The 23,913-nt window shown below is 35.2% G+C and overlaps 1 protein-coding gene and 1 non-coding gene across 3 annotated transcripts in view; one reads left to right on the forward strand and one right to left on the reverse strand.

Moving 5' to 3' along the window:
* Window positions 1–22,443, forward strand: part of LOC121985776 (biogenesis of lysosome-related organelles complex 1 subunit 1-like) — a 38,798-nt gene extending 16,355 nt beyond the window's left edge. The window contains exons 2-4 of one of the 2 annotated variants that reach the window (XM_042539410.1): window positions 18,349–18,524; window positions 20,353–20,558; window positions 22,177–22,443. In XM_042539410.1, coding sequence (XP_042395344.1) covers window positions 18,425–18,524; window positions 20,353–20,558; window positions 22,177–22,266 — 396 coding nt within the window. In that variant the 5' untranslated portion in view covers window positions 18,349–18,424 and the 3' untranslated portion in view covers window positions 22,267–22,443. Of the gene's footprint in view, window positions 1–18,260; window positions 18,525–20,352; window positions 20,585–22,176 lie in introns of those variants that run through there. The other variant, XM_042539411.1, reaches the window with a different exon arrangement.
* LOC121988046 lies at window positions 10,677–10,782 on the reverse strand. The gene has a single exon (XR_006113808.1). It is a non-coding gene; the product is annotated as a small nucleolar RNA R71 (small nucleolar RNA).
* Window positions 22,444–23,913: the final 1,470 nt, after the last annotated feature.

Consider the following 23,913-nt stretch of genomic DNA (forward strand, 5'->3'; position numbering starts at 1 on the left):
TCTATAATCAACAACACACACTATAAGTGATACCATTTCCCAACTTATCGGGTTTATTGATTTATCGAACTAAATCTCACCCATTGATAAATTAAAGAAATAAATATCAAATATATGTGCTTGTTATTATATTAGGATTAAGAGCACACACTTCCATAATAAGCGAGGTCTTTATTCTTTTATAAATAAAAGGAACGACCTCAAATGGTCCTACTCAATACACTCTAAGTGTACTAGTGTAATCATATAGTTAAGATAAACTAATACCTAATTACACTACGACCTTCCAATGGTTTGTTCCTTTCCATCTTGGTCGTGAGCTACTGTTTATAATTTATAAGGAACCGATAACATGATCTTCTGTATGTGACACCACACACCATGTTATCTACAATATAAATTAATTGAGCAACTACATTTATCATAAATGTAGACATTTGACCAATGCGATTCTTATTTCTAGATTAATGTTTATACCAAAAGCTAGGCTTTTAGTATACACTCTAACAATCTCCCACTTATACTAAAAGACTAAGCTGCCATATCTGCCATACATCTGATTCCCAACCCTTCAACATACCCATCAAAAGCTCTTGCCTTAAGGACCTTAGTGAAAAGATCTATAGGTCATCACCTGATGCAATCTAGGCAGCAACAACTTCTCCTCGTTTATACGATTTCTCGTATTGGGTGGTACTTGCGCTCTATTGTGTTTACTTGCCTTATAGACTTATGGTTTCTTCGAGTTTGCTACTGCACCAACATTATTACATTAAATTGTAACAATCTTTGGACAAACCAGAAATCATATCTAAGTCTATCTTGAGGTTATTGAGTCATTCAGCTTTTATGGCTACCTCAGAGGCTTGCCATATACTAAGCTTCTATGGTGGAGTCCAGAAAAACACCTATGCTTATCACTCTTCCATAGTTATGACTATACCTCCTAAAGTAATCACAAAACCCCGAGGTTGACTTATTATTATCCCTATCCGATTGGAAGCCAAAATCCATGCAACCCACTAGGACCAAATTAACTGCCTTGTAAGCTAGCATATAATCTCTAGCGCCTCTAAGGTACTTTAATATATGCTTTACTGCAGTCCAATGTCCTTGTCAAGGGTTACTTTGATATCTGCTAACTATGCCCTTGGCAAAACAAATTTCAGATCTCGTGCATAGCATACATTAGGTTGTCTAACTGCCGAAGCATAAAGAACTGCCTACATGTCCTCAATCTCCTTTAATGTCATCGGAGACATCTCTTTAGATAAAGACACTCCATGCTTAAAAGGTAAGAAACCTTTTGAGGAGTTTTGCATGCTTAAAACGAGCAAGGATTTTTCCGATGTATCAAGCTTGGAATAAATATATTTTTTCTTGTGATCCCTTATTACTTTGATCTTAAAAATATATACATTCTCCCAAGTCCTTTATATCGAATTATTTGGACAACCATACCCCTACTTCTGACAACATTTTGATATTGTTTCCAACTACCAAAAATGTTATCTACGTATAGTACAAGAAATACCACCACGTTTCCATCACATCTTTTGTATACACAAAACTTTATCCGTTTACTCAATAAATCCATAGGTGTGGATTACTTTGATAAACCGGATGTTCCAAGACCTTGAAGCTTTGTATCGGTCCATAGATGATTGAGCTTACACAAGATACTCTTAGCACTTTGCAATGAACCCTTCGGTTGCTTTATATGGATGCTTTCTTCAAGACTTCCATTAAGGAATCTGTCTTGACATCCACTTGCCAAATAGATAAAAGAATCGGATAGACTTAAGCATGGCTACCGGTGAAAAGGTTTCCTTTTCATCAAGCCTTGCTTTGAAGGTTTCTACCTTCCTGTCTATCCCTCTTTTCTATTATAGACCTTTACACCCAAAGGCTTTTACACCACTTGGTGGTTCTACAAGCTTACAGATTTTATTAGAATAAATATATTCTAATTCTATTATTCATTACTCTTTGCCAAGATGCTTCATATTTATCTTGGAGTGCTTCGTCATATGTCCGGAGATCAGGTTCATGTCCTTCAGGGATCGAGTTCAAAAACTCTCCCAAAACATGAATCTTTTAAGGTTGCTTAACAACCCTCCCACTACGACAAGGCATTTTCTGCAATTGTGTATCATTTGTGATACGTGTTGCAGTTTTCTTGTGGTATCTCATCTTGTACAGTTGGTACTAGGTTAGACATGTCCTTTATTATTTCCTTAAGAACAAATTTACTTATGAGCACTTGGTTCATTATATAGTCCTTTTCTAAAAATCAGTCATTGATGTTATCAATGACCTTCTGATTTTTAAGACTATAAACCTACTTTTGTTTATCTAGGATAACTTACAAACAAGTGAACTCCTATCCAACTTATCATTATCTCTCTTTAACATATATGCTGGATTACCTGAATCCGAATATGCTTCAAAATAGGCTTACGCCTATTCAGCAATTCTATATGAGTAGAGAGTTATGACTTGGAAGGCACTATGTTCACTTTCATTTTCAGAGTTTATCCTTAAAACAAATTTGGTAATTTTCTTAATAACTCATCATCTATCTAATTATTCCATAAGAGTTCTTTTCCTTCTTTCTACTACACCATTCTATTGGGGTATACCAGATGCAGTTAGTTAGGATTGAAATCCAACTTCTGATAAGTGACTCCTAAAATCTCTCAAGAGGTACTTGCCACTACGATCTTCCATAGTGACTTTGTACTTTATTCCTCCGCATCAACCTTGTACTCTTTGAACTAATCAAAGTATTTAGTCTTGCGGTACATTAAGTAAATTTATTTGTATCTTGAATAGTTGTCTATAAATTAGACAAAATATTCAATACTACCTCTTGTCTGGATAGTCATAGGATCACACAAATCAGAATGAACCGATTTCAACATATCTTTGACTCCATACCCCTTGGACTAAAAGCTTCTTGGTTATTTTCCTTCCAAGTAAGACTCGCAGGTTGGAAAGATTTCCACTATCAATGAACCCAAAAGTTCATCAGCTACCAATGAATCTTACTCAAGTATAACCTAGCTTTAGATGCCAAAGATATAATTGGTTCATTTCCGAAGGTTGCTTTCTCTTAAAATTAGAAGATGCGTTACTAATTTCCATTTGTTGCATCGTGGGAGTTATTGGATTATAAATTGTCAACCATCATACCAGAATAGATAACTTCCCTATTTTTCTTGATAACAACTTTGTTATCAAAATAGACACAATATTTATAATAGTTTAGAAACTGAAATCAGGTTCTTTCTAAACTTGGTACGTAAAGACAATTACTTAAAATCCATATTTTATTCTTATCAAAGGATAAACATCTCCCACTGCAACAGCTACCACTTTTACAGTAGTACCCATGTGGACGGTGATTTACCTTTCATTTAGTTGTCGGGTTTCCTGGAACCCTGCAATGAATTGCAGACATGATTAATGGCATCTTGTATCTACACTCCAGGTTCTGGTAGATAACACCACTAGACATGTTTCAACTAATGAATTAAATACACCTAAATTGTTCTTAGTTCTTAGAAGACAGTCTACCTTAATGTCCAAGTCCTATTTCCAATCATTACAATTGGGACTACTAAGTATTTTCTATAGTATGACTACTGGGGATTGACAAACATCCTAAGAATCACAAAAATATTTGGTCAAGATCAACTCCTTAAAATCTCCATGAATTTTATGTATACAAAATCGAAGAGGAGATTTTATTCATTAATTTTATTATCTCGTCAACTTTACTTTATGACGAATAAAATTAATAGTTGATCTGTCTTTGATCAAATATTTGGTCAAAACTCTTTGAATTTAAAATAACATTGATTCCTCAAACAATATTATTTAAATTCACCAACACCTCAAACACCGTGAATTTTGCATGCCACGTTAGTGTGTACGTATACAAATTCATCATTTGTAAGAGGAGGGTTTTACCCATTGACTATCTTGTCAATATAACTTTTTGACAAATAAAATTACCTCAAACACCATGAATCTTGTATGCCACGTTAGTGTGGACGTATACAAATTCAAACATTTGTAAGAGGGGTTTATTAATTTTATTATATTGCCAATCTAATTTTATGACAAATCAATAGTTGGTTTCCCATTGGTCACACAAGTGATAGTAGTGACTCCGTTGGGGAGGATACTATTAAATGTGTCTAAGTGTATACCATTACTTGACACTAAGTCCATTAATAAGATTATGCCCCTTCCGTTGGGGAAGATCACACGCTCTTAATTAACTTCCTATAGTCATCCAAAAATGGAAGTCTGTTCTAGTGATCCGCAAACAAGCTCATCCGTTATGGAGGAAGGCACTCAGAGCCAACGCGCAAGCTTGTTTGCATCACTTACAAACCAGTAATGGAGACCATGGGATTTACTTAAAAATCCCTCTCCCACTTAGTTATTTATAAATGAGGAATTTTCACTATGCTTGCCTACTAAATATGTAAACCAACATGCACGACAATATAAAAGCAATAAATAGAAAATCTAATTTTCAACTATTATGGCTTTTATCTCTAGTTGTCCTCCGTGTGTTGTCATCCCAAGCTACTGCCATATTTGGCTATCGCCATCGGGCCCTAGCTGTCGCTGCGCCTCTGGTCCTTAGAAGGTTCCACGCTTTGCAAGATTCGATCCGCGACATAAATAGAATTTTACATTTTTTATCCTATATTCCATAAAAGGAATGTACATGTATCTAGATCAAAATAAAATCCTAATAAAACTAAATACAGCTCCTGCTGTATTTTATAATACAATCATGCACACACATATAAATGCCCTTGACATGTACAAGGGTCCAATCACACACATAATAACTATAAGTCATAATAGTTGGATCCTGCATCCACAAAGTTAGCACATCCTACTATTAACCAGCCTAAATTATGTATGACATGTGCATAATTAAACTAGTACCAAATACACAGAGGCAAAACCCTAGCTCTGATACCAATTGTTGGTTGCTACTCGGAAAGCCTAGAGGTTCCACTGTACAAAAATTTTGTACAAAGGTCTGAACCTTTTCCTAGCTACCATGTGTTCTTTTAAATTAAATTTTGGATCGCCTGCGGAACTTAACACGTTTGATCCAAAACTTAATCTATTTGTTCTTTTAGGTTTTGACTTGGATCTCCTGCGGAACTTAACACGTTCGACCCAAATCACCTTAAGTTATTAATTCCATTAAATATTAATTTCCATAATTGGTTCCCAGTACTGACGTGGCGAGGCACATGGCCTTCTTGGATATGGGAGCAACCACCACCGACTAGACAAAACCTTTTATAGAAATCTAATATTTAATTTCCTAAAATAACTTTAGGTTAACCGAAAAGAACAATCAAATCACAAGGAAAAATAAAATAAAAGAACACAACTTCGAAAACATATGAAATACTAGAATCGTAAGCCTCTTGTATTTGGTATTATTTCCAAAAATAACTAGTATGATGCGGAAACAAAAATACTAGTTATACCTTTTAGAAAGACCTCTTGATCTTCTACAGTATTCCTCTTCTAACCTCGGACGTTGTGTGGGCAACGATCTTCGAGATGAGAATCCACCAAAGCACCTTCTTCTCCTTTCTTCAAGTTTCGGCCAAGCACAAAGCTTCCAAAAGATGAAGATCTTTTCCACCAACCAAGCTCCAAGGGATACAAGCTTTCTCTCCTTCTTCTTCTTCTCCAAGTAGTATCCGCCACCACAAGAGCTCCAAGCAAATAGAGAAGGTTCGGCCACCACCAAGAGGAAGAGAGGAAGAGAGGTTGGCCAGCCACAACACCAAGGAAAAGAGGGAGAGAAATAATAGAGGTTGTTCACCATGAAGCCTTCTCTACCCCTCTTTTATAATCCTTGGTCTTGGCAAATAAGGAAATTTAATTAAAACTTCCTTAATTCTTTTGCCATGAAAAGGAAAAATTTATTTAATTAAAATAATTTTCCTTTTCTCAATTTACATGGCCACACCAAAGCTACAAACAAGGAAAGTTTTAATTAATTAAAACTTCCTAATTTGTCTCCAGAAATTTATAAAATTTCTCCAATAATTTAATCCCTTCATGATTGGTTTATAAAAGGAAATTTAATAAATTAAAATCTTTCTTTTAAACATGTGGATAAAAGAAAGTTATCTCTAAAATTAAAATCTCTTTTAATCTACAAATAAGGAAAGATATCAAATCTTTTCTCAATCTTTGTAGAAACTAATAAAAGAGAATTATTAATTTTAAACTTTTCTTTTAAATCATGAACATGGTTAAAAGGAAAGTTTTCTTAAAATTTAAAATCCTCCTTTAATCAACAAATAAGGAAAGATTTCAAATTTTAAACTCTCTTTTAAATATGTAGATGATTTACAAATAAGGAAAGTTTTACCAAAAATTAAAACCATCCTTTTAAACTACAAATAAAGAAAGAGATTAATCTCTTCTCTTAATCTTTGTAGAAAACTATAAAAGGAAATTTTAATTTTAAACTCTCTTTAAAATCATGATATCCACATAAGAAATAAATTTAATAAAATCCTTTTAATATTCTAGTGGCGGCCACCCAAGCTTGGGACCCAAGCTTTGGCCGACCACCTATGACTCATCCACTTGATCTTGGCGGCCCTAGCTTGGGTTCCAAGCTAGCTTGGCCGCCCCATTGATGGGTAAGAAGGTGGGTATCGGTGGGTATAAATCTCTATATACTAGAGGCTACGATAGGGACCGAGAGGAGGAATTGGTTTTGGTCTCCCGATGAAATTAAGCATCCCGTGTTCACCCCAACACACAACTTAATTTCATCAATAATAATTCATTCCACTAAAGAACTATTATTGAACTACCGCACCAATCCCAAATTACATTTGGGCTCCTTCTTATTATGAGCGTGTTAGTCTCCCTGTGTTTAAGATATCGAATGTCCACTAATTAAGTGAGTTCTCGACAACTCATTTAATTAATATCTAAGTCCAAGAGTAGTACCACTCAACCTTATTATCATGTCGGACTAAGTCCACTGCAGGGTTTAACATGACAATCCTTATGAGCTCCTCTTGAGGACATTATCAACCTAGTATCTCTAGGACACAGTTTCCTTCTATAATCAACAACACACACTATAAGTGATACCATTTCCCAACTTATCGGGTTTATTGATTTATCGAACTAAATCTCACCCATTGATAAATTAAAGAAATAAATATCAAATATATGTGCTTGTTATTATATTAGGATTAAGAGCACACACTTCCATAATAACTGAGGTCTTTATTCTTTTATAAAGTCAGTATAAAAGGAACGACCTCAAATGGTCCTACTCAATACACTCTAAGTGTACTAGTGTAATCATATAGTTAAGATAAACTAATACCTAATTACACTACGACCTTCCAATGGTTTGTTCCTTTCCATCTTGGTCGTGAGCTACTGTTTATAATTTATAAGGAACCGATAACATGATCTTCTGTATGTGACACCACACACCATGTTTATCTACAATATAAATTAATTGAGCAACTACATTTATCATAAATGTAGACATTTGACCAATGCGATTCTTATTTCTAGATTAATGTTTATACCAAAAGCTAGGCTTTTAGTATACACTCTAACAGGCAATGAGTGTGAATGCTTACATTTATGTTCGCCCCGGCATGGTAAATATGTTGAGGCAATTCACAAGATAAAAAGAGCTTTGTTGGGCGGGTGTCACAAGATTTTCTCCTGCTTTTCTCACTCTTGAAAGGATACACCTACAGAAGCAAAATTTAAGAAAAATGTTCATTTCAAAGGATTGGACAGAGAGTAAATGGGCAAAAGAAGCAGCGGGGAAGAAGGTAGCTAAAATCATCATGACACTTAGATTTTGGAACAGTATTGTGCATATTTTAAAGATATATGGCCCTTTAGCCCGTGTTTTGAGACTGGTTGATGGCGAAAGAAAACCTGCAATGGGCTATATTTATGAGGCTATGGATAGGGCAAAAGAAACAATTATGAAGGCCTTTAAGGAGAAAGAAGAGAAATACAAAGAAGTGTTTGAGATCATTGATAAGAGATGGGAATGTCAACTTCATCGGCCTCTGCATGCTGCAGGACATTATTTGAATCCAGAATATTTTTATTTATACACAGATTCAAATATCTGTGGAGAAGTGGTGAACGGTTTGTTTGAAACTATGGAGAGATTGGTTTCAAACGCTGCTGATGTGCGTAGATTATATACTCTTTTATGCATATTTTTTACGCACATTTACATACTTTGAGCATGCTTGATCTATGCATTTTTATACTTCCAGCTTTCCTTTTAGCATATTTACTCTTTTGGTTCGGAGATCTACTTTTTGTGCATTTTCTGTACACAGGAGTCGATTTGGTGAAGAATCTACATCTTTGGGCATGCATTGGAGGAAACGAATGGAGAAAGCACCGGGCCGTGTACCTCACACGGCCCTGCACTGGTATGGAGCTCGGGCCGTGTGGAGTTTGGCACCAACAGAAGAGGAAGATGACATGGCGTGTCAAGATTTGAAGCCAACCAGAGCAGAAGCCTTACATGGCCGTGTAGATCTACACGGCCGTGTGAGCTTTACAGAGACCAAGCAGGCTGTGGTCGTGTGCACCACACGACCGGGTAGTATTTCCGGTGAGCAGAAGGGTTCTGGCCGTGTGGAGTCACACGTCCGTGCAGCTTGGGCGGAGGAGGAACTGGACATGGCCTGTATTAAATCACTGGAATTGAATTTCCTCCATGTCCATAAACCCTTCTTATTTAACTATTGGGTCTTCCCCTTTGGGAGAAAGCAAGATTTGGAATTCCTAGTGCAAGATTTGAATATATCTCAATTTCTGATTCTAGGGAGATTTTTTGCGACTGTGGGTGCTTTAGATAAGTTTTCTCTTTTCCCTCTTCTTGTTTTCTGGGATTGGGGATTCAAGGAATGCTTGTAATCTCTATTCTTTCGGGGTTTCTTCCTCGATTCATGGAGTAGATCTTGTATTCTAGGATTAAGGGAGTATTTGTATGATGGATTGATGTAATCTCTTATGGATTTGCCATTTTCTTGTTTCAATGACATTATCTTGCTTGTATCAATTAGATCTTGAATGATTGATGGTGGTTTGTGCTTAATTCTCATTCTTGATTGATTGTTTGGATTTCTTATGGACTTGGTAAGGATAAACTCTCACTCGATCATCCGAGGGATCCACGTGACAGGTGCAAGCCCGTGTAAGGACGTTTGAGAGATAATCTTGAAGAGGAAATAGGAATATTCAAGAGAGTAGGATGGATTCTATGATTAGCTTCTTATATCTTTATAGATTAATAAGTTGTGGGCTTCTATGTTGATATCCGAGGAAGGCATAGTAATAGGTGCGCTTCTATGTAAGGACAACGTAGGTTCATGTCTCATTAATCCTATTTAGATACATTTCTCAGTCCTTAGCCGGTTGTCTATTGCAAGAGGGAACCGACAACTTTCTACATGTTGGCAATTGAGGAATAAGAATTGGTGAACCATTTACATTCAAGAAATCTTACAAAGAAATCGAAACTCCTAGAATCTCCCTTTATCATAACCCAAAACACTAAACTCTTGTTTGTTGATCTTTAATATTAGATTTGTTTACCTTTACTTTGCTTTTGAAACGATTGGATAGTTGTTTAGCTAATTCGCATTGAGACATTTCTAGTGCTTATTCCAGTCCCTGTGGATACGATAATCTTTTATATTACTTGCGACATTTCCGTACACTTGCGGAGAGTAACAAGTTTTTGGCGCCGTTGCCGGGGACTGCGCTATAACATTAGGAATTATCAATTGAGTTAGACTAAACATAATTTTTCTTTTTTTCTTTTGATTTGCATAGTTATAACTAATTGTTAGAATTCTGTTTTCGTAAGTTTTTCCTTTCTTGAATAACATTCTTGACAACTCTTTTTGTTGGAATTCTAATTCTAATTCTAACTTTGCATTCTTGATTTCTAGTACTCTAATCTAACTTTTCTCTGTTTTCTCTTTTGATCTTGTTTCTTTCTTCTTTTCTTTTGTAAACATATCTTGCAATTTTTAGCATATGAATTATTCTAGACATTTTTCTTTTTTCTTTTATCTTTTCTTTCTTGTTTTCATTATGCACTTTCTTTCTTGCAATTTAAATTCTGCATTTGCTTTCTTGCTTTTCATATTGCATTTTATTTCTTGTTTTTGATTCTTGATAATTTTCTTTTTCTTCTTGAATATCCATGAGCACTAACATGTCAAGCAGGACCATGAGAAATTTTTCTACACCCTTTTCTGCAAGATTTTTATCTCCCATTGTGCAACCTCAAATTGAAGTAGAAAGTTTCCAACTAGACCCAGAGATAATTTTCATGATACAAGGTCACAAATTTGGAGGAGAAGTATCAGAAAGTCCTTATCTGCATCTTGAAACATTTTTAGAGATTTGTGATTTGGTGAAATGTGAAGGAGTATCAGCAAATGCAGTTTGATTGATGATATTTCCTTTCAGTATCAAGGATAAAGCAAGGACTTGGCTATATTCTCTCTGTCCTCAAAGCATCACAAGTTGGGAACAATTGGAGAAGCAATTTCTGAATCATTTTTTCCCTCCAAGTAGAACGGTGTATATGAGGAATTGCATAACAAATTTTTCTCAGGCATATGGAGAATCATTATTTGAAGCATGGGATAGATTCAAGAGTCTTCAAAGACAGTGCCCTCATCATGGTTTTGAAAAATGGTTGATTTTGCACATATTCTATGGGGGAATTTCTTTCTCAGACAAGACTTTATTGGATTCATCAGTTGGAGGTTCTTTTATGGACAAAAGTGTAGATGAAGCTTATTCGTTAATTGATCAAGTGACATTGAACCTCCATGAATGGTCGAACAAAAGTTGGATGGAATTTCCCTCAGATATTCAAGAAGTGCAAGCCATAAATGTAAGAGAGCCTGTCAAACAAAATGAAATTCAACCACCTAAAAATGTTGAAATTCACAAGTCACAGAGTGAGGAGTTCAAACATTTGGGGGCAAAGCTTGATAGTATTGTTTCAAAATGGTTTAAAGAAGATCCCCCTCCTACACAGTCAAGATCCAATGAAAAGTGTGATGATGTTGGGTTGAGAAGTGGAAAAAATCATGAAGAACTTCGAAGAACGACATGTTTAGAATTGAGGGGAAGAATAATAGAAGATCACAAGAACTCAGTTCCATTTCTCTAGGAAGTTCCCAAAGGCCAGAAGTACCTTTCCCTCAACGATTAATCACACCAACATTAGATAAGCAAGTTGGACCTCCTCCAAAAGCTCAAAGGGAATTTGGGAAAAAGGGAGTTCAGTCTTTCCCAGGACCTTCACTAAGGGTTCCTTTTCCACAAAGGTTAGTGGGGTCAATGAAAATAAAGACTTCGGCAAATCCTGTGACACTAATATGGTTGAGTGTAGATTTTTGAATATATATGAAGATGAAGATTTTTCAGATGAGGATTTTATTGATAATGTAGTGGTAAATAAGTTTTCAGATCTATCTCAAAATTTTATAAGGTGTTATAGTGACATCGAATTTTCAGATGATGAATGTGATGTGGTAGATCAACTTAAAACTGCAAGTGAAGTTATTGATCCTCTTGTTATTGATTCTCCTATTGAGGACATAGATGTTGGTTTATTTTTGATGTATGTGTTGATGATGATGATATGGAAGAATGTGTAGGGAGCTGTGTTGTGGAAGCAGCATCTCAAGGATCACCACCTTTGTCAAGACAACCCTTAGAGGTTTTAAGAATTGATCATGTTGTGGAACAATGTGTAGGGACTTATACAGAGCTAGTAGAGTCTCGAGAATCACCATCATTGATATCATCAACACCTAAGCTAGAGCCAGAACCATCATTTGATTCAGAGGAAGTCACATCTACATGTTTAGAAATTTCAGGTATTTCTCAACAAAGTAAGGTTAGTATTTCTTGTGATCTTTTGGAAAACTTTATGGAGGTACCTATAATTGACTTTGTTGGATGTGATTCAGTTTTTATTACTTATTCATCTTATCTTGATATGGTTCTAGCTCTATACTATATAACATGCTTGTGGGAGATTTGTTTTTCTTTTGGATGTGCAGATTTCACATGGGCCAATAATTGGAAGCTCAATCTGAACCGTTTTCGACCACCTGAAAAAATTTCCAAGAAGACGAAGATGGAGAGAGTTATACTTTACTTTGTAGCTCCTTTGATGAAAGCTCCCTCCATAATAAGAGCCCTTGGTAGGAGGGTTCTAAAATATCTTACCCCTCCAAGAGCAAGATTTAGATGAATCTAATGAGGTGGTCGAGCTAATGACCTTAAACAAGCGCTTCTTGGGAGGCAACCCAAGTTCATTTTCCTTATTTTCTTTTATGTCTTTAGTTCTCTCTTTATAATAAACATGTATCCTCTACTTAATTTTTCTTGTCTATCTTATTGTTGTAGAATTCAAAGTTGTGGAGGAATGTGAGTATTGGATGGAGGAGTATCTTTAAAAACATGAACGTCAACCATTTGGAGCTCATCACTTGGTAACTTCTTTTAAAATCTCCTCCACATTGTTTTTAGTTTTCATTGGGACAATGAAAAATTTAAGTCTGGGGGGATGCATTAGATGCATTTGATTTGCTTTGTTTGTTTTTGTTTTTGCTTATGTCTTGCATTTTGTTTTGATTTTTTGTGGCATACATCTTGAGAACATCAAAACTTCACTTATATGCTTTCTTGGATTCAAGTGAAATGTTAGCACGATTATTGGCTTGATTCATGATGTTCGAATGATGCTAGTAGTAAACTTTGTGTAGTTCTTTTTTCTATCTTGGGAAGCATTAATAAGCTAAGAATCTTATTGTGATGAGTTTTAGTTTTGGTTCAACCTTAAGGATTTTATCTTCACTACACTTGTGCTTGATGCTTGAATAGTTGATGTCATTGAAATAGTCATGATTCATCTTGTTTGCTTAGTACTTGGTTTCCATGGTGATCTCTCAACTTTCATTTTGGTTACTGGATGAGGCTCAAATCATTAAAGCTCATTTGGAAAAATCAAAATATCCCAACATGTGTGCTAAAAGTACATTTGTGAATAAGTTTTGCACAATGCAAACACTTATAAAAAAAAATGAACAATAAGGGATATAAAAAACAGTTGTCATGAGTGGAATCTAGCAAGTCACCCCTTTGAGACCGAGTTAGGTTACTGGGGAAATGACTGTTTAGTTTCTCTTGAGATTGAGCACACCTTTGAGACCTTGGGTTAGTTGAGAAATATGAACCAAGTGAATGGTAAGTAAGTGCCTATCACTGGTTACTTGTCTTTCACTGGAAACATTAGGAATTCAAATTTGATGACGACTTGACTAGGACATGGATTGAAACTTGAAGGGTGTTGAGTTACTTTTACACTGTGCACAAGATTCTTATGCTTGAACCATACTTTACTTGTTTCCATGATCAAGCTTGTTAATGAAACTTTTTGATAGAGTTAGGAAAGTGCACTGGGTTTTATGAATGTGTTGTAGAACATATGAATTTAGACTGCAGCATTTTGCTTGAGGACAAGCAAAGGTTTAAGTCTGGGGGTGTGATGTGCGTAGATTATATACTCTTTTATGCATGTTTTTACGCACATTTACATACTTTGAGCATGCTTGATCTATGCATTTTTATACTTCCAGCTTTCCTTTTAGCATATTTACTCTTTTGGTTCGGAGATCCGCTTTTGTGCATTTTCGTACACAGGAGTCGATTTGGTGAAGAATCTACATCTTTGGGCATGCATTGGAGGAAACAAATGGAGAAAGCACCGGGCCGTGTACACTGGTATGGAGCTCGGGCCGTGTGGGGTTTGGCACCAACAGAAGAGGAAGATGACATGGCCGTATGAACCTCGCACGGTGTCAAGATTTGAAGCCAACGAGAGCAGAAGCCTTACATGGATCTACACGGCAGTGTGAGACTTCCAGAGACCAAGCGGTGTGGGTGTGCACCACGTGTAGCATTTCCGAGCGGAGGGTTCGGCGTGTGGAGTCACACTACTGCAGCTGGCGAGAGGGCGGACATGGCGTGTGAATCTCACACTGCCGTGTCACGGGCCGTGTGCCCGATTCCTCCTCTATTTAAACCCTTCTTCATGAATTGAAAGGGGATATCTCCCCCTTTGGGAGAAAGCAGGATTTGGTGCTTTCCTCCCATTCTTGGGAGGATTTCTGGGCGATTCTAAGGGAGATCTCGACGATTTCGACTCCGGAGTGAGGATTGGATCCGAAGATAAGGCTTCTTCGTAGATAAGTTTTCTCTTTTCCCCTCTTCTTGTTTTCTTGGATTGGGGATTCAAGGAATGCTTGTAATCTCTATTCTTTCGGGTTTTCTTCCTCGATTCATGGAGTAGATCTTGTATTCTAGGATTAAGGGAGTATTTGTATGATGGATTGATGTAATCTCTTATGGATTTGCCATTTTCTTGTTTCAATGACATTATCTTGCTTGTATCAATTAGATCTTGAATGATTGATGGTGGTTTGTGCTTAATTCTCATTCTTGATTGATTGTTTGGATTTCTTATGGACTTGGTAAGGATAAACTCTCACTCGATCATCCGAGGGATCCACGTGACAGGTGCAAGCCCGTGTAAGGACGTTTGAGAGATAATCTTGAAGAGGAAATAGGAATATTCAAGAGAGTAGGATGGATTCTATGATTAGCTTCTTGTATCTTTATAGATTAATAAGTTGTGGGCTTCTATGTTGATATCCGAGGAAGGCATAGTAATAGGTGCGCTTCTGTGTAAGGACAACGTAGGTTCATGTCTCATTAATCCTATTTAGATACATTTCTCAGTCCTTAGCCGGTTGTCTATTGCAAGAGGGAACCGGCAACTTTCTACATGTTGGCAATTGAGGAATAAGAATTGGTGAACCATTTACATTCAAGAAATCTTACAAAGAAATCGAAACTCCTAGAATCTCCCTTTATCATAACCCAAAACACTAAACTCTTGTTTGTTGATCTTTAATATTAGATTTGTTTACCTTTACTTTGCTTTTGAAACGATTGGATAGTTGTTTAGCTAATTCGCATTGAGACATTTCTAGTGCTTATTCCAGTCCCTGTGGATACGATAATCTTTTATATTACTTGCGACATTTCCGTACACTTGCGGAGAGTAACAGCTGCCGAGCAAGATAAAATCACTGCCCAGCTCTCTATATATCGAAAGGCAGAAGGGCTATTTGGGAGGAATGTGACAATTAGACATAGAAGAGCATTATCTCCAGCAGAATGGTGGGAATGCTACGGAGCAAATACCCCAGAATTGCAAAAGTTTACTATTAAAGTGCTTAGCCTCACTTGTAGTGCTTCTGGTTGTGAGCGCAATTGGAGTGTATTTGAGCAGGTATGTAATAAATATAAATGTAATACTATTAGTATGTTACTTTTATAAGTAGAAAATATTCTTTGTTATTTTATTATACTTATTGTGATTTTTGACATTTTGTAGATTCACAGTAAAAAAAGGAATAGGCTAGCTCAGCAGCGCTTAAATGATTTGGTATTTGTGAAATACAATCGTGCCTTAAAACTTCGGTATGACGCACGTGATAAGATTGACCCCATCTCTTTGACAGATGTTGATGATAGTAATGAATGGTTGATGGGTAGAATGGATGGAGAAAGTGATAATGAAGAAGATGAGTTGGTTTTTGAAGGTGATGACTTGACATGGGATGTCGTTGCTAGGGCTAGTGGAGCTGAAGAGCCTGAATATTGTACTAGAGGAAAAAATATTGCATCGATGACCTCTAGTTCACATGTTAGGCCTAAACAAGTCGAGAAGGAAAATAAATCTTCCTCTATGAGACACTCATCTCTAAGACTTCGAGATGAAGAAGAAGAAGAAGAAGAAATTGAAATTGAATTTGAAGAAGATGAAGATAAAGAAGAAGAAGAATACAATGAGGATGATCTTGAGCTTGATGATTAATTTGACTTATTACGCTTGTTTTGATGAACTTTGTTAGTTTAAATTAGAAAGTGAAACTTGAAAGTTTGAAACTTTTATTAATTTTATCATGGTGTTGTTTTACTTGTTATATTTGATATTGATGGTGTTGCTTTACTTATTATATTTGATATTGATGTGTGTGGAATATTAATAGTTATCATATTTGACATATTTTATAAGTGGGTCAATAGTTTAGTAGTCATCAACCTCATGTTCAAGAGGCGCGCGCCTCACGCCTCTGGCTCTATGAGCCCTTTGCGCCTCGGTGCGCCTCGCGCCTCTAACAACACTGATCAACAGCATTGAATGAGATTCCATTTTCATAAACCCATCTCCCAACATATTGTTGAACTTATTGAGTTCTCTCTTTGAAAAGTGTCTCATTTATATTTTTTTTGGTGAAACACTTTACTTCCATTGGAGTCTACATTTTCTGGAGCAATTGCCGATGCATATCTATCCATGAGCCCAAGTGGAAGAGGTTTTTTAATTCCATCCATCCCTTCAATTTCAAGACCTTCTTCTTCATCTAGAGAAATAGCCACTTCTGCTCTACAACTTTGTTCTTCCATTATTTTGTTCTTCTTTTTGTTCCTCCCTTCTAAAATAGCATGTTTGCACTTATTTTTATTTTCTTGAGATGCTTTTCGACAACCAGATACATTTCCAGATATATTTCCAATGTGCTCCTTTATCCTATACACTCCCCTGCCATTGTTTTTCCAAATAACTTGCATTTAATTTTATCGAGTTTCTTAGGATCAATCAATATCTCAAACTTTCATCCGATGTCGTTGGACTTTCTTCTAAGAATCCCGGATTCGGGTTGAGTGACAGATGCTGTCGAAGATGAATTGCTTGCCATTATAATAACAGATAACTTGAAAAAATTATATATAACAACTTAACAAGTTAACAACATAACATGATAATAAAATTTAATTATGCATTTATACTATACCAAACGATACAAAATAATGAAATATAACATTAACCAGTCTGAGAATATTTTTTATATATCATTATATCTTAATCTAACTAATAAAATTTATTAGATAATAGATATTTGTTTAAAAAAATTAAATTTAAAATATATTTTTTGTATTTTTCAATCTGTTTTATACTTTTAAATATAAATTAATAATATTTATTGGAATTTTTAAAAATTTAATTTAATTTTCATATTTTTAAAACTGATTTGTATAAATTAATAATATTTATTAGAATTTTTAAAATTTTAATATAATTTTAATATTTATAAATCTGATTAATATAAATTAATAATATATAAAATTTATAAATATGATTTATATAAATTGATAATATGTATTATGATTTTTTAAATTTTATTTTTTTTATATTTTTAAATCTGATAGTGATTAGTGATAAATGATAATTGATAATATTTATAATAATTTTTTTAAATCTGTTATATAAATTAATATTTAATAATATTTATTAAAAAAATTAAATCTATTATTGAATCCTATTCGGCTTTATGAACCGAACTCTATTATTAAAATTATCCCCGTTAGGAATTGTTTTAATTTATTAAATAAAAAAAATACAAAACAGAAAAAAATGTCGTTGCGTGACGTCGCGACGCCACCGGCGCCTCGCGGGAGGTCGGCCTCCAGCGGTGTCTAATGCCCTGCGACGCGTCCGGCGTTGCCAGAGAGTTGCCGCGACGACGAAGAAACAAAAAAAAATTAACAGAAACAAGAAAAAAATAAAAACTTACCGGAAGTTGCAGGCCGCGATGAGAGAAGATGCAAGTGTTGGCGATGAAAGAAAGAAGACGAAGCGCCAGCCTCGGCAAATCCGATTTAGTGATAAAAAAATGTAAAATATGCCTAAAATACCTAAGCCCGTCGAAGTCCGAGCCTGCCGAAGCCCGCGATGGCCGCCTAAGCCCACCGAAGCCCGTCGAGGACCTCCGAGGGCCGCCTAGGTCTTCCGCCTGGCTGATTTCCGGCGCGGCCTGCTGTTGCACAACGCCTAGGTGGCCGCCTAGGGCGAAATTTCGAACACTCCTTTTTGCAGGAAGAGAAACAATTTAAACATTTTTGATAATAATAAAACTTTTAGTCGCTAATTAAAAGGAGTAAACTGTAAGAGAAAATAAGGAGATACAAAAGGTGCATTCTATTGAATAATGAGCATGCAATCATTTGAATATGAATCTACACTTTCAATTAATGATACATTGATAACTATTTTGAAGGGAAAAGAAACTAATCTATCTTTGCAAATGATCCCAACAAAAGGTGCATTCGTTTAGGGTTTCTCAATGAGCCGTGTGGTTGTGACTGCGCAAGACATTCGTTTAGGGTTCCCGGAGCAATGGAGGGTGTGAGGGCGGAGGTGGGAAGTTTGGAATCGTCGCTTCTACAGATCGTCCAGGAACATCAACGAAGGTCAATTTGCATCAGAGAGAAAACAGGTTTATCTCCAACTAGTCACTCCTTGTTCTCTGGTAGTCCATATTTTCTTAATTTGTCATTGCTTGATGATCCCGTCGTGAGTTATGTTCGATTGCTTCTGGCCATTCAAGATTTGTAGCGTGAAATTCAGATTGTTAAAAAAAAAAATTATTTATCAAACTTTTCTTTTCTTTGAGGACATTGGAATCCATTGTCCAGAAAAACTTGAGTGCATGACAAACAGAATGATCAATCCGATATGTTATGTCGAGTTTAGATTTCTTTAACATGTATTTGTTATGATTGGGATTGGGAAAGAATTTGTATGAGGCAAGTTTAAGCTTCCATTTCTAAACTTATCTGATTATATTTTTATTGATGCTCACATGTAAAATTTTAGTAACATTTTGAACTCCAGCCTGCTGGTTGTAAGTGGTTGGAACTGATTTTGAGAAGCTTTTAGGAAGCAGGCCATAAAGAAAATACTAGCTCAAAGTTTAATATCTGATATTCTCTTTTATGCCCTCTCATTATAAGAAGTGGATGCACATTCTTGATTGCATCCAGCTTCTTCACCATAGTTGTGCAGACTTTGCCTTTTACTTGCTACCTCCATCAGACAGTTTGATTTAGACTGATCTTTTAGCTGATTAGATATCAGTCTAACCACTATATTGGCATGAAGTCTGAATAAAGTGTTAAAGGATGAAACTATGGACAAAACAAAATACCACTATCATAGGTAATACAACGAGAAATGGAAAAGTTAACCAATACAAAATTACATAACATTCTCAAAATGAACATGAACTAAGTAGCAATTAACTTCATTAATAAAACCACTAGATTCCAAATAAAAACAACAAATCTCTTGAGAATATTACCTTAAATAAAGAAACGATAAGGGAAGAAAATTAGGAGACCACCTTCAGCATGGTGGAATTCACTAGTGAGAAAAATCTCAGAATCTACCAATGTCTTGGAATCTACTGAGGGAAAGAAAATGAATTTCTTACATGGGGTTTTTGACCTTTTTCATCTTCCCATCCCTCTTCAATGAAAAAAGCAGTTTTTACAGTAGTAGATGAGGGAGGACTGAGAACGGACATGCCAAACAAGAAAGAAATCTGATTTGCTTTAATTTGCTCAACATGGAAACAAATTGGTTCTTGAGTTTTTTGAATTCCCAATACAGACACATTATTTCCAATCTTAGAGATCTCAATCAAGTGATCGGTGGATGTTGACATGATTCATGTCTCCACTTTAATAACTTAGACTTTCTTCTCTGCTTATTTTACAAGTTCCTTTTTGAATAATCTGCCACAATTTGGATTCTTTATTGATAAAATGCACATGATGCCTTCTATGGCCAATTACATTGATAGTTATTCACCATGTTTATCATTAATCACAAGGGTCACTACATATTTTCTTCCAGGTCCCAAATTCAGATTAGTTTGGAGAGAGTTAATTTTGTCAAATTTTGGCACACAATGATAATTCCAATTTGACTAATTTCGAACAACCAACTTCCAGGGGCCTAAACTTATCTTAGAACTTGATACTTTCTAACATCTGAATAATGAAAAATAAAATGATTGTGTGTAGTAGTGACTCCCAGATCTGTCAAGTTTCATTCCTTTCAGGAAATCAAGGAAAAGATTGAAGATACCTACATCACAAGTTCAAGTAATATTTTTATTCAAGCAGCAATCCGAAGTAGTTGGGATGAATGTAACTTGACAATGATATATAACTATATATTTGATTGAGACTATTGCTTTTATATCTAAGAGAATAACTAAGACTTTTCATTGAGTTCTGTAATGCTTTTTCCCCTTGCAGATAAAGCTAAGAAGGATGCTTTACAAACTGCTATACGAGTTTCTGAGCTTCTGGTTGAGACTGTTAATGGACAAGTTGAAGCCACATTTATAAATGAGAAACGGATTGAACTTGAAATTCATGCTTTAGTTAGTACGATTATGCGTTATAAAAAGCAAACAGACCAATGGCTTGCAGCTTCCCATGCATTGAACACTGTTATAAAGGTGCTCTATCCTCACTGAATTACAAAGTATGTCATAATATTTTCATGTACATTGGCAGTTGCATCAATTTTTTGCACCTTTCTAATTGTTTCAAATCCTGAGTTTAATAAAAGTTATTTTGACAAAAACTAGTTGTTTTAAATGGCTGTATCTATCTCCTCCACAGCCTGGGATACATTTGAACAAAACTTGAGTGATGTCCATTTGCACTGAACTACATTTTGATTAATCATCTCTCCCAAGTTAAATTAGACTTGTTTCTTCTTTTCATTTTATACAATAAAGGGCAGCCTGTGTACAGGGTCCCGAAGAAAGATATATTGTACACAACATTACCCTGCATTGCAAGAGGTTGTTTCCGCGACTTGAACCCATGACCACTAGATCACATGGAAACAACTTTATCCAATATGATTGTAAATTAAACAACAGATGATCTTATATATTTTGCTTCATTCTTCTTTATGTGGCTTGTTTCTGTTTTTCTGCTTCTGCTTCTACTTCTACTTCTGCTGTTTTAACTTGAAGAAAAATAAGTAACTAGGAGCACATTGTTAACTCTGAAGAGAGAGATATTTAATCCTTCTATAGGTTCTATTATTACTTCTCAGATGACAATAGATGTAAGCTACTGATGTTTGCTAGTGTGGAAAGAAATGTTGTAGTTAGCGATTGAAATATCAAGCAGTTTTTCACACACATCTCATCAAGCCGTGTTTGTCTTGATTATTGGGGTCAGTTACATGTTATTCCTATATTGAACTCAATTTAAGGCTATGCCATCAGTAAGGTTCAAATTAATTAAATTGTTTATTTGGTTTCCCTGTCTCTTATACCCTTCACTCAAATAGATTCTCCTCTTCTCACTGTGGTACCTTTAAACATGTTCATACTCTCTCAATTTATTTTATCTCATTTTATCATCTATTGGAGCTACACTCAAGTGACTTGTCATATATTAGTATCTTTTTAATGCAATCTAGTATCTCCACTCGTCCATCTTAATATTCTCATATCTATAGTAATATTTTCATGTTGTTTTGTAACAAACAAAATCTACTATCCATAATTCATAAAGCATAGCAAGTCAAACTGTAGTCTTGTAAAAATTTTCTTTAAGCTAAAGAGCTTCCAATTATCACACACCCTAGAAACTTATCTTCATATTCGATTTGAATCTATCATTCTTTAGCAGATTGTTGCACAGTAGGATTTTGTGATGTGAGAAGATGAAAGGATCAGAAAATCCAATAGGCATGTTTAATAGATAGTCATTGTTGATAGTTGTGATCCATGCTTAGTGTTGAAGAAATATTGTATGTAAAGTTGAAATTATATGGACAAATTCTAGATGGATGATTTCTTCTTTAATTCGGTATCCAATTTAGTAGATTGTTAGCATGATGCACAATTTGTTGAGTTGATAGGGAAACTTCGTAACCTAAAATATTTTCTACCACAACCTTGAACAAGTTTGTTGGCATTCTAGTATGATCTATTCTATATTCTCACCTGTGATGCTAACTTGATCAGGTGTTCCGTCATCATTTTGGGTGGGTCTGGCAGAAGTGTAGGCTAAACTCTCTTAATATTTATTGTGTTTTTTATTTTGTTTCAGGAAATTGGTGATTTTGAGAACTGGATGAAGATCATGGATTTCGACTGTAAAACCGTAAATGCAGCTATCCGAAATATCCACCAGATATGAGCCAAGTGCCCCTACAACCGTCCTCAATTAGGGACCATGTCAACATTGAGGTTCCAAAACTCTACTAATGTACATTTCCTTAGACAAGATCTTTCAGTTCTAAGCTGTAAACAATTTGTGTTATCTCCACTGTTATTATTTAACATTGCAATTGTTAATCCCAAGTTTGTCAGAAAAGGTCTACGATTGTGTTATTCCTAACAGCTAGCTTAAAAAAAAAAAAAACAAATTTGTCACACAGACACACCAAAAAGTTTTCCGTTTACCAGTTCTTTCACTTAAATCAACCACTTTGTTCCAGGTCTACAAGTGTGAAACATGGAAATAGATTGTATTCAAGTTGTCAATAACAAAGTCAAATAATACTCTACAATATCACTGAGGTTGTATAGAGTGTTCAGTCTTGTGTTTATCAGTGGTGGTTATGCTAATATGGGCCCAAACTCCCTTGACAGTATTCTACAAGCAACAAACATGCATCAGACTTGAACGTTTCCCATTTGGAGATGCAGAGCAATTGCTACTTCAGCCATTCAGATCTTGCCTATAAGTTTTCCTCGTAATAAAATGCTGCAGATAACAAGTGAGATGAACTCGTAATTCAGAAGAAGCTGAACCATTTTATTTGGGAAGATGCTGATGGTTATGGGTATGGTTTACAGGTGTATCATAGTAACATTAGCTTTGCCAAACTAACCTCCGCTGCATGGGAGTTGTAAATATTGGCATGTCAAAAAGAGAGATGGGTACGGTAACTATACAAAGTGTTAAGGTTAAACTGATATGCTGATTTTGTTAATCTTATTCAAGATCTTTCTCTTCGACCAACTCTACAGGGAGTTCAAAGGCATCGACCTCCATGAAGTAGTCCTTCTTCTTCTCAAGGAAATCAGCATCAGGTCCCTCGTCAATACCGCTGCTTCTGTAAAATCCCCAAGCAATAGGGAAAAATAAGGATGTAATGTATGATATTCAAAACTGGAAGATTACTGCAACCTATAGTCGACATCAACTAATATGAAAAATAATTACCAGTTATGAAAACAGGAAAAATTATATTTCTTTTTTTTTTATATACCATTATAGCATTTAATTCGGGTAAAACAATTAGAGAATAAACCTTTTTTGATTTACTGAATGGAACTGAAGATGTCTTTCTCTTACCATTTGCACTGTCCAACGAACGTATATTTGAAGGTCGTGCGACTGAGACGTTGAGAGATGAGGCAGAAGGTGTCAATGAATAAGCAAACAGAGCCGATGATATATGTAGAGGTATCCAGAGGCAAAAAAACTCGATGCACACGATCAGGACTGCATTTACATGTGAACTATGGATAAATTCATAGTTTGTAGGATCACGATCCTTCGTAAGATCACGATCTAATGCAAAATCGATTTGGGATTAAAATCAAATGAGTCAAGGTAGTAAAATAGTAAGATCCTATAAAAACCTGAAAATTTAATTTAATATTTAATAAGATGACTAAAATGATCAATGAAAACTAAATATATTTAATTAAAATTCTCTTTAAAATAAATTAAATCAAATAATAATAATGATAATAATAAATTGATAATATTTAATAAAATATTTAAAATTTAAAAATAAATTTATATATATTTTAATAAAAATAATTCGATTAG

The sequence above is a fragment of the Zingiber officinale genome, chromosome 5B (assembly GCF_018446385.1).
Source record: "Zingiber officinale cultivar Zhangliang chromosome 5B, Zo_v1.1, whole genome shotgun sequence".
Lineage (NCBI taxonomy): Eukaryota > Viridiplantae > Streptophyta > Magnoliopsida > Zingiberales > Zingiberaceae > Zingiber > Zingiber officinale.